The sequence below is a fragment of the Corythoichthys intestinalis genome, chromosome 17 (assembly GCF_030265065.1).
Source record: "Corythoichthys intestinalis isolate RoL2023-P3 chromosome 17, ASM3026506v1, whole genome shotgun sequence".
In the NCBI taxonomy this organism is placed as follows: Eukaryota; Metazoa; Chordata; class Actinopteri; order Syngnathiformes; family Syngnathidae; genus Corythoichthys; species Corythoichthys intestinalis.
The window spans coordinates 12,999,760-13,012,174 of record NC_080411.1 but is presented as its reverse complement, the minus strand read 5'-3'; the positions used below and the strand labels follow the sequence as shown (position 1 = coordinate 13,012,174).

Here is a 12,415-nt window from a genome sequence, read left to right as displayed (position 1 = left end):
ATAATTTACTTGGTTTGGGTTTATGTAATTTGAAAAAAAAATATGTTTTTTTAAATTCTTTTTTATATTCTACTACTTTTTATTTTAAATCATATTATTTTTGATTACATATATTTTGGGTTAGATTTTTTTTTTCCTATTTCTTTCATTGATTATTTTTTTTATTTAACTTTTTTAATTATTATCTTAATCATATTTTATTTTTTTACTTAATGAAATAGATTAATTACATAATTTATTTGGTTTGATTTTATTTAATTGAATTTTTCCTATGGTTGTTTTTTTTTTTTTTATTCTACTACTTTTTATTTAAATCATAATTATTTTATTATATATTTTTTCACTTAATGAAATAGATTAATAACATGTTTTTGGTTTGATTTTATTTTTTCTATTTCTTTCATTTGTTATTTTTTATTTAATTTCTTTCATTATTATTTTTAATCATATTTTATTATTTATTTAATGAAAAAAATAATTACATAATTTATTTGGTTTGATTTTATTAATATATATAGTTTTTTAAAATTCTATGGTTTTTTTTTTCTCCATTTTTGGGAACCTTTTTATTTATTTAATTGTATTTGGGGGGAAAAAAAAAAAACACTACCAGCCCTCCCGTTCAAAAAGGTTTGGGTGTATACCCCCGTAAATGGGAGCCAAAGAGTTAATATTGTTGTATAGAAAAATATTTAAAAAAAATTTTTCCCAATCGTAATTTTACTTATTCTTTTTTGGGTAAAACTTTTTATTATTTTTTTGTGTTGAGAGAGAGAGAAAAAAAAAGCAAGCAAAAAGTTTCACTGCCACCTTCCTATTCAAAATGGATAGGGTGTCTATCCCCGTCAATGGGAGCCAATGAGTTAATATTCTTGGAAAGAAAATTCATATCAGCCGTGGTGGTGCTTCTTCATCAGGTGGACTGCCTGATGAATGGCATTTTTGGGTTAAATCCCATCAGAATTTCTGTTTACGACTACAAACAGCAGCTGCGATGAGCTCTGTGCCGCCTTCGGGGGGCTGCTTTTGCGAATCAAAGTTTGTATAGAGTCTAGCTTATTCATACAGAGTCAAGAGAGGCGGTGTCAACCCTTTAAAATGCCGACACGAGCCAGACATGCCGACATGCAGTATTTAAGCGGAGTTTATTAAATGATGCTTAAGCAATATTAGAAAGAATGACTGATGGCGTCGCTTAGGTGGGAGTCTGAAGAAATTGCCTAACAGCTGTGGGCGGAAACTTTAATAAAAGTTTTCTAGCGGCTTTGTCTATTACTGTGCAATAAGTTTTGATATTTTTTATATCTAAACAGTCCCTATACTCAACAATATAGGGACTGTTGAGTTCTCAAATGCAAACATGCTAACAGTGAGTGTGCTAAGTAGGGTTGTGACAAAATATTAAAATGGTCATACGTCATGGTACTTTGTATCCCAAAAAGTTATGGATATGTTCCTACCAAGAATTGATATTTCGTTGTAAAAAGGTGTCACTGTTTAAATTATTATTATTATTATTTTTTAAAAGGAACCAACAAGCTGGTACGAAAATCTTTCTTTCTGGAGTAGTGTCTCTATTAACTCAGTGGCTGCCATTGACGGCGCTAGACGCCCAATCTAATTAGACCAGTCTGTCCGATTTTTGAGACATTTACAGGTCTCTTTCTGTTCATTTTAAAGGCATTTACAGGTCAGTTCATGTTGTGTTTGAGTCAGTACCTATTCATATGGGGAGATTCCGTGGTCACTTCCTGTTTTGTAACCAAAAATCAATAAGGAGTGACCCATAAATGCCCCGAAATCAACTGGAAGGGACCAATAAATATCCCAAAATTACCTTATTTTTCAGACTATAAGTCGCAGTTTTTTTCATAGTTTGGCAGAGGGTGCGTCTTATATTCTGGAGCGACTTATGTGTGATTATTTACGGTCGGGTCAGGCCGACTTCTCTCTCGCTAACTTTTTAAAAAATAAATATATATTCATATATTTATACTAGGGCTGTCAAACGATTAAAATTTTTAATCGAGTTACTACTTAAAAATTAATTGTAATTAATCGCAATTAATCGCAATTCAAACCATCTATTAAATATGCCATATTTTTCTGTAAATTATTGTTGGAATGGAAAGATAAGACGCAAGATGGATATATATATATTCAACATGCGGTACTTAAGGACTGTATTTGTTTATTATAACAATAAATCAACAAGATGGCATTAACATTATTAACATTCTGTTAAAGTGATCCATGGATAGAAAGACTTGTAGTTCTTTATGAAAAATGTTAGTACAAGTTATAGAAATTTTATATTAAAACCCCTCTTAATGTTTTCGTTTTAATAAAATTTGTAAAATTTTCAATCAAAAAATAAACTAGTAGCCCGCCATTGTTGATGTCAATAATTACTTACACAATGCTCATGGGTGCTGAAGCCTATAAAATCAGTCGCACCCAAGCGCCAGCAGAGGGCGTCAAATTAAATTAAAAAAAATAAAAAGTTTTCTGTTCTTCCTCAGTGTCACTGTCCACTATTTTGTGTTAGTGTTCCTCCAAGAAAATGCCCCATTCATGAATGACATCACTCTTCTGCGATAACATCACTCCAGTGGCGGGAAATTCAACTGTGGTAATTATATATTATTTTACCTCCTTAAAAAGTCTGATTTTGCAGTTTTATGAAATACGTTCAGTGTGGTTGATCATAACGTGCCCACTCTGTTAAAGCGAAATATCAAAGAAATAAATTGAATTAAATAATTTCAAAATGTTTATTTGTAAAATTATTAGGGCTGTCAAACGATTAAAAATTTTAATCGAGTTAATTACAGCTTAAAAATTAATTAATCGTAATTAATCGCAATTAATCACAATTCAAACCATCTATATAATATGCCATATTTTTCTGTAAATTATTGTTGGAATGGAAAGATAAGACGCAAGACGGATATATACATTCAACATACGGTACATAAGGACTGCATTTCTTTATTATAACAATAAATCAACAAAATGGCATTAACATTATTAACATTTTGTTAAAGCGATCATGGATAGCGGGACTTGTAGTTCTTAAAAGAAAAATGTTAGTGCAAGTTATAGAAATTTTATATTAAAACCCCTCTTAATGTTTTCGTTTTAATAAAATTTGTAAAATTTTCAATCAAAAAATAAACTAGTAGCCCGCCATTGTTGATGTCAATAATTACTTACACAATGCTCATGGGTGCTGAAGCCTATAAAATCAGTCGCACCCAAGCGCCACCAGAGGGCGTTAAAACTCCATAAAACACAACAAGTCAGCGTTTCACTGTACTGTCAATTAAATCTGTCTGAGCGGGGCATCTGCGTTAATTGCGTCAAATATTTTAACGTGATTAATTTGGAAAATTAATTATCGCCCGTTAATGCGATAAGTTTGACAGCCCTAATTTATACTAAGACGATGTATGAATGTTATATAAAATAAATACTTTGGTTAAAACCGAGAAGGCGCTGTGCATGCCTGCGCACGTGAACGCAGTGGCTCTCTTTTCAATCTTCCCCTCCCAGCGCCCTGCGGCGCCCTCCGCGAGCATCCTGGTATTTCCTTTTCGATATGGAGCAGCTATAGGAGTGAAAAGCTAAACACGGGGGAATTAAAAAGCATAGAACTGCGGTAGGAATATGGAAAGGATTCAAATTGATTGTTGAAGGTGCTATACGGAAACCTGTGTCGGCTTTGCTGAATGTAAACGAATGTGGCGCTTTGGCCTCATACGAGAAATATATTTAACAAACTTTCCCAGCGTTATTTCGTTGTGTAAATGCATTTATAATGATCATAAAAATATGTAGACTATTTAAACATTGAGAAAACTTTTTTTTTCTGCCAACTCGAGGAGATTAAATTAAATGTCAAATCCATTATCCGCCTGTTAGAATAGACATGCAAATATAAAAGATATGAATGTTTTTCAAATATCCATCTTACAGTCTTGTTTAACTGGGAGAATTCGTTACAAAAGACAGGCTTTAATTTGTTATCATTATCCATATACTGTATGCACCTCATCGTCACAAACGTGATCACCCAAAACGCAACCACGCATCGCATCCCCGCATTTCCTCCTTCTCCTGAGTCTTCACAAATAAAACATAAAATTTTGGTTTTTTTCGGGGTCGTGCTTACAAACAAAACATAAAATTTCGGGTTTTTGCGGGCTCAGGCAAGCAAATCAAGTTAATTGATCGGGCTCGGGCCGCATCGGGCTTTAATACCCGCCAGCCGATCGGGTCGGGCTGGATATCTTAGGCCCGATCTAACTTCTAGCGTCATGTAATCTTAGCATACCGTACACCTATTCAGCCTGTTGTTCTCTATTGTATTTTAAATTGCCTTTCAAGATGACATGTCTGTTCTTGGTGCTGGATTCTATCAAATAAATTTCCCCCCAAAAATGCGACTTATACTCCGGTGCGACTTATATATGTTTTTTTCCTTTTCATTGCGCATTTTTTGGCTGGTGCGACCTATACTCAGGTGCGACGTATCGTCCGAAAAATACGGTAACAGGAAATGACTGAAAGTTAACAGCAAATGACCTGAAATGCCTCCAAATTAAACTGATTGGTTGCAATTGACCACCATAGACGTCCAATCAGTTTGAAGTGGGAGGGAAGGCAGCCAATAAACAAATGTATATAAGACTGTGGTCTCAAAGTTGCAAGCTATGGGCCAGTTGCGGCCCACATTTGAAATCCAATTGTAGTATTTTGAGATGGCCAGTAAAATAAATGTATACATAATTTGTAATAAAATTAATGAATTATGTAATCAAAGAATGAAAAAAAAAAAACTAGTTCAAATAGTTCAAAATAAACTAATAAAACAATATATATATATTTAATTTTATATTAAGTAATTTAAGACAAATTATGATAAATTGGGAGGAAAAGATATACATTAGTTCCAATATGTGTGATCCTTGTGTACAGTTGTGGTCAAAAGTTTACATACACTTGTGAAGAACATAATGTCATGTCTCTCTTGAGTTTCCAGTTATTTCTACAACTCTGATTTTTCTCCGATAGTGATTGGAACAGATACTTCTTTGTCACAAAAAACATTCATGAAGTTTGGTTCTTTTATGACTTTATCATAGGCTAACAGAAAAAGTGATCAAATCTGCTGGGTCAAAAATATACATACATGGATCTGAAAAAGCGAATCATTGACTTGAACAAGTCAGGAAAGTCACTTGGAGCCATTTCAAAGCAGCTGCAGGTCCCAAGAGCAACAGTGCAAACAATTGTTTGTAAGTATAAAGTGCATGGCACTCTTTTGTCACTGCCACGATCAGGAAGAAAACGCAAGCTATCACCTGCTGCTGAGAGAAAATTCGTCAGGAGGGTCAAGATTCAATAGAGAATCACCAAAAAGCAGATCTGCCAAGAATTACAAGCTGCTTGAGCACAGGTGTCAGTGTCCACAGTCAAGCGTGTTTTGCATCTCCATGGACTGAGAGGCTGCCATGCAAGAAGGAAGCCCTTGCCCCAAAAGCGGCACCTTAAGGCTCGACTGAAGTTTGCTGCTGATCACATGGACAAAGATAAGACCTTCTGGAGGAAAGTTCTGTGGTCGGACGAAACAAAAATCGAGCTGTTTGGCCACAATGCCCAGCAATATGTTTGGAGGAGAAAAGGTGAGACCTTTAACCCCAAGTACACCATGCCTAACGTCAAGCACGGTGGTGGTAGTATTATGCTCTGGGGCTGTTTTGCTGCTAATGGAACTGGTGCTTTACAGAGAGTAAATGGGATAATGAAGAAGGAGGATTACCTTCAAATTCTTCCAGATAACCTAATGTCATCAGCCCGAAGATTGGGTCTTGGGCGCAGTTGGGTGTTCCAACAGGACAATGACCCCAAACACACATCAAAAGTGGTAATGGAATGGCTAAATCAGGCTAGAGTTAAGGATTTCGAATGGCCTTCCCAAAGTCCTGACTTAAACCCCATTGACAACTTGCGGACAATGCTGAAGAAACAAGTCCATGTCAGAAAGCCATCAAATTTAACTGAACTGCACCAATTCTGTCAAGAGGAGTGGTCAAAGATTCAACCAGAAGCTCTCCAGAAGCTTGTGGATGGCTACCGAAAGCGCCTAATTGAAGTGAAATGGCCAAGGGACATGTTACCAAATATTAGCGCTGCTGTATGTATGTTTTTGACCCAGCAGATTTGATCACTTTTTTCTGTTCACCCATAATAAAGTGTTAAAAAAAAAAAAAAACTTCATGAATGTGTTTTGTGACACCGAAGTATCTGTTCCAATCACTCTATCAGAGAAAAATCAGAGTTGTAGAAATAACTGGAAACTCAAGAGAGCCATGACATTATGTTCTTCACAAGTGTATGTAAACGTTTGACCACAACTGTATGTTGCTCAGAGAATTTTATTTATTTTTGTGTTATAAATCTCTTATGACCTCACAAAGCTTAACTCTTTGCTCACCATTGACGGAATAGATGACCGCTGACCCTGAATGAATAATGAAAATAAACATACAACAGAATTACTTTTCTGTTTAAAACAACCAGATAGTTTTTAAACTTTGTCGTAGTGTTCATCAAGCATCAAGTCTGTATGGATGTAATGATTGAAGGCGTGTCTTCTTGACAGCATGTGTGCTGCGACTGCAAGAAGAGCTTCTGCGCGCTGTGCTCGGTGCTGCAGGAGAACTTGCGCTGCTGCGCCACCTGCCACCTGTTACGGGGCACCGCCTTCCAGAGGCCACGCCTCATGCAGCTTCGCGTCAAGGACCTGCGGCAGTACCTGCTGCTCCGCAACATCCCCACCGACACCTGCAGGGAGAAGGAGGACCTGGTGGACCTGGTGCTGTGCCACCGGGGTACCAGAGAGGCCCCGCGACCTGTCATGGTGGTGCAGGAGGAGGAGGAGGAAGAAGAAGAAGAGGAGGGGGATGGAGACACGCCCGAGGAACACGAGGAGGAAGATGACCAAGATGATTCAGACGGTCTCCACTCACTGGCCGCCTCGCCGTCCTCCCCCGCCGGCTCGGCTTCGGAACATTCGCTCGGGTCCGCCTCTCAGGGAGTTGTGCTCAGCCCCAGTGACAGCTCAGGGACTCCTAGCCAGGTGGAACATACACTCACTCACAAAGACAATACACACCAAAACAACAGACACATTCATGAATAACACAAGCATACAAAACACACTAACACAACAGAGCGCACACAACAAATCAACACAAGCAATTAAAATTAATTAAAACAGAAAATAATTCTTTTAATGCAAAGAAATCCTAATTTTACCCAAATTTTTATATTTTGCAAAACCAAATATCTTTTTTTTTCATGTGAAAGCATCAATAGGGTTTAAAAAATAATGATTAAACATGCCTTAAACCCTTAATAAGGCAGGTGACTATTTTTGGTCGTTTTGAAAAAGAAATAACTGCATAATAATGATTAATAACAAAAAGTATTAGGTGTGTAACTATACCTGTAGCGATAAAAAATTTTAGTAGGCGATATATTCTCTCGTAAAATATTGCCGATATGCGATATTATTGTCAATTTTTTTAACCAATTTAACCACTAATATAGTGACAATACATCCTAATAAATCACCCATTCAAATGCAATGAATTGTTATTCTTAAATAAAACACAAACTATAGTAAGAAGAATTAAAAAAAAAAAAAAAAAAAAATCATTGCCAATCAGATTTTTCATAATGGGTGTACTTTTAAAGCTATTCGTAGTGTAGAATCTGACGTAAGTGAGACTGGCATCCAAAAAGCTTTATTTACATGTTGAACATGACATGCTTTTATTTTGAAATGTTCACCGGATGTAATGTACGTTCGCTAAGCCGCTAATCGTAAGCTTTACACTCAGTAAAAAAAAAAAAGAAAGAAAAGCGCACGTCTATTTTCGTAATGCATGTGGTGTCAGTAATAGATTTTCTTCTTTTTTTCGCATCGTTTGCAAATGCTGTAAACCATCGTGTTTATGTTTGAAGTGTCACCTTTTAACTGCAAGTTTGAGGTCGTGTGCGGGTCTGTGGATGTTTTTTTTTTTTTTCTGTATAATGAAACAGAAGACGTGGTTAAATTTTGGGTGGTCAGAAAAACCTGATATTGGATTAGCCTATTGAACTCAAATTTGGCGGTGATACGATAGGGTCAAAGGTCACAGAGGTCATAAATGCAGCAGTACTTTGAATTTGGCTGAATAGGCCTGCTCTCTGAGTGTTATCTAGTTGTACATGGCGGAAAACACAGACAAGACTGAAAAAGCAGTTTTTGCTCTTGCACCCCTCTTCTAAAATAATCTGCTGTATTTTAAGCCAAAAGAACTGTTGTGTTTGATAGAACAATATGTCTATATTAGGGATGTCCCGATCCAGGTTTTTGCACTTCCGATCCGATACCGATATTGGCCGATACCGGCCTATCTGAGCATGTGTTAAAGTTTAAAGTTATTTAGCCTCCTCACTTAGTTGTCAGACTCATGTTGAAAAAGGTTTTAGTACTCTTGATAACAACTAGCCAGCTGAATTAGGTGAGTTTGAATAACACACAACGGTTGGTAACAAGAAACTGACCTGTTTATTCAGTGACAAACACAAAACATCATAAATAACAAACAGAAATGGCATAGTCAGTCAGTAAAACATGCAAATAATATTGTAAACTGTCTTAAAAAAGCAAAACACACAACCAACCTCAGTGGAAAATCCCACAAACCCCCCCAAGCTATTAGATGCTTTCAATGTTTCGTGCATTAGTTATAAAAATTGTATAAAAAGCCTCTCAGGTTTAAATAAACGACTATTTCATTATCAAGTTAACATTTTAAAACAGTAAATAAAATACTCAAGTCCCCATTCTGTATCAGCAGCTTTAAACTACATTTTTACAATTTTGCGAATCAACTGTTAAAGTTGTTAAAATTGCTCCCGTTATTCCATAATTTCCCTTCTGTCTACTTTCGACATGTGAAAGTTTTAAAACTGTTTTGAAGATAGATTCAAGTCAAGATTTTGCCGATTTAGGGGTATTTTAGATAAAAAGTTAATTAGGTTCGCTTGGAAGGTTCACAACAGCCTACTAGGGAAGTCTCCTGCTTTAAGATGGCGGCTGTTTACTAACGCAACTAGTTTTCAATACTTCAATGTTGCTAACGCTGTCGAGTCTGATATTTTGCATCTAGTTCTATATACATATATCTATTATCTACAGTAAAACGATGTTGACGTAGTTTGTAGCGGCTGTCAGCAGCAGTCAGGTATTCTTGTGTTCTTTATCCAGCGGCATGAGTTGAGCTAAAGCTGTGAGTTTAGCATTGGCATTACCCGAGTCTATGACAAGCATGATGTTTACTCTCGGGACGCAATGCGGTCAGTTTCCCATCGCGTCCCGAAGACCACGCTGTGTATTAGTTCCGCTTTACTTGATATGTTTCAATAATCGGAATTTGAATGTTTGTGAATCATTCTCGAATCTTTCACGGCCGAATCGCTGAAGGATGTAATGACGGCTGGGCATGTTGTACCATGGTTCTAAGTGTTGGATGGTGCGTCTTTACTCACGAGAGATAATGGCTCGTCATCACGAATGAATTCTTCGGCAATGACTCTTGTTATTCCTTGGGCTTTGGGACTGTCGAATGCCAGTTTGTCACACATAGCAAAAGTTTCTGCTAGTTGCGTAGGACCTTTCTTTTTGTCTTCGGTTTTCTTAACATACTTCTTATTTTGTTTGTGGTGGTATTTCGCTAAATGCTTGATTAGGTTGGTTGTATTAAAACTTCTTACAGCTTTACCACGACGCTTGACTTTATTGTGGCATGTGTTGCACTCTGCCTCTTCGTCTTTGTCGTCCTTTAAGGCAGGGGTCCCCAACCTATTCCATAAAGGCCCGCTGTGGGTGCAGGATTTTGTTCCAACCAAACAAGATGACACCTTTTCACCAATCTAGTGTTTTACAAGTGCAATCAGTTGACTGCAGTCAGGTGCTGCTTGTTTTAGCAGAAACCTCATTGGTTCAACGGTCTTTGTTGGATCAGTTGAAACAAAAACCAGGACCCACAGCGGGCCTTGAGGACCGGTTTGGAGACCCCTGCTTTAAGGTGAAATGACGCAGCTGAAATTTTTACCGATAAAGTCGGTAAATTGGGAGACGGTAATGTAAATATAGTGTGTTGAAGGTGTGCCGTAAAATGCGGACCGGATTTTAGGGAAACCGAAGCAAAAACTGGAATGGATTATGTTAATCGGTGCGCTGGAAAACCGGACTGGACTTAAAAAAAAAAAAATGGATTGGAAGTCTGGATCGGAATGTTTCCGTGCTGGCCGATCCGTTACCGAAGCACATTTTTTTGCCCATATCGGCGTCCGATCCGATCCAAATAACGGATAGGGACATCTCTAGTCTATATGCTGCCATAGCAGATACATAGAGCGTTAAGCCCCCGGACTATTTTTCATAATTGTCCGTTTTACCCTGGAGACCCCTGTTTACAGACGTCGCGCAACCGCTTTTGTTTCGACCCAGCCATAAAAAGAAGGTATTTATATTTATTATTTAAAATGTCTGTCATTTTTAAATTAGAATCATAAATTGATGTCTAATATTTAGTTATAAAAAGAAAAGGACTTTAAAAAATTATTCACTCACATATTTTAAACTTTTAAACAACTTACGTCACAATGAAAAAAATGGTGTCTGTAAAAAAGTCACGGATATCTACTTCATAACTATCGCTTAATTGTATTTTTTTTTTGTTACTGTCGTATTTTCTCCGATATGTTAGATGATAACTAATCGATCCAAACAATGAAAAAAAAAAAAAGTTTAAAAAGGTAAATATATGAAAATCTCGACCACTCCTTGATGTCTGCGATTTCTGCATCGCGACCCTTGTTATATTACCATGTTTCACCCATAAAATCCCCCCAAAATCCGGCTGTAGCCATTCACAGGTGTGTCTTGACACTCTGTGATACATGCTACATGGAGTTTTTGGATCGAAACAATAAGTAAGTACGCGATAATATCTTGTTAAAATGGCGTCTTTAATTATGCTCTTTCATGCTCTCACCTCTAGTGAGGGTTTAGCTGTTTAATTTTTTTTTGGTTTTGTTTTTTTAAATGCCCTCCTGTTCAACATTTTTCTTTCGCCAGAAAATTGAGATTTTAAGCTTTCCAATGACATGTATCATTCATTCATATTGGACAATTTTGAAATTTGGCCAAATAGGGGGTCTTAGAGCGGAATTTCAAGTCACTTGAGTGTTTTCCGCCATATACATATTATATAAAGCTGTCAAAATTATTGCGTTAACGGGCGTTAATTATTTTTTTAAGTTAATCACGTTAAAATATTTGACGCAATTAACGCATGCACTGAATGACCCGCTCACGCATTGCCTCAAACAGATTACAATGACGCTGTTTATGGACATTAAGAGTGAAGAGAATGCCACTGGCCGCTTGGGGGCAGCGCCGTTCCATACTAATGTTATTCCTTCTATTAGTGGTAGTAGTTGTGAGACGTTTATGCTTTTGCATTGTGTTATTTGTGCTCCACACATATTCTGTAAGTATTCTTTCTTTTAGTGGCAATTATGTGTCTCTTGTTGTATTTTGGGTAAGATTTGTACAGAGATATATATGTTCTAAAGGCAAGTGGACACAGGCGTTCTTTGGACCGCGCCGTTTAAGCTTCGGCAACTCCTTCACAGCAAACATAAGTATCATTTAGTGAAAGCACAACAAAATAATATTCCTATCTCTCAAAAAAAAAAAAATGTTCACAGAAAGAAAAGCACTTCAGTCTGTAGTAATGAGGCCCTATTCTCACACAGTTAAACAACAATGCAAGGTGAACTGGCATTTCCAATCAAAATAGCTATGCAAAATACACATAAAACTTACTCAGACTTTGGTCACTCTATTCTTATTATTGTTATTTTTATTCTTATTATTATTATATTAACTCTACTTTTGATTGAAAATTTTACAAATTTTATTAAAACGAAAAGAGAAGAGGGGTTTTAATTAGGGCTGTCAAAATTATCGCGTTAACGAGCGGTTGTTAATTTTTAAAATTAATCACGTTAAAATATTTGACGTAATTAACGCACAAATGCCCCGCTCAAACAGATTAAAATGACAGCACAGTGAAAGGTGTACTTGTTGTGTTTTCAGAGTTTTGCCGCCCTCTGCTGGCGGTTGGGTGCGCCTGATTTTATAGGCTTCAGCTCCCATGAGCATTGTGTAAGTCATTATTGACATCAGCAATGGTGGGCTATGAATTTATTTTTTGATTGAAAATTTTACAAATTTTAGTAAAACGAAAACATGAAGAGGGGTTTTAATATAAAATTTCTATAACTT

At 36.6% G+C, this 12,415-nt stretch overlaps 1 protein-coding gene across 1 annotated transcript in view; it reads left to right on the top strand.

The window, feature by feature from the left end:
• The window catches only part of LOC130905314 (E3 ubiquitin-protein ligase RNF34-like), a 46,095-nt gene that overhangs the window by 20,801 nt on the left and 12,879 nt on the right, over positions 1 to 12,415 (top strand). Inside the window, exon 3 of the mRNA XM_057818601.1 lies at positions 6,668 to 7,144. Within this exon, the coding sequence (XP_057674584.1) occupies positions 6,668 to 7,144 (477 nt within the window). The remainder of the gene's footprint in view (positions 1 to 6,667; positions 7,145 to 12,415) is intronic.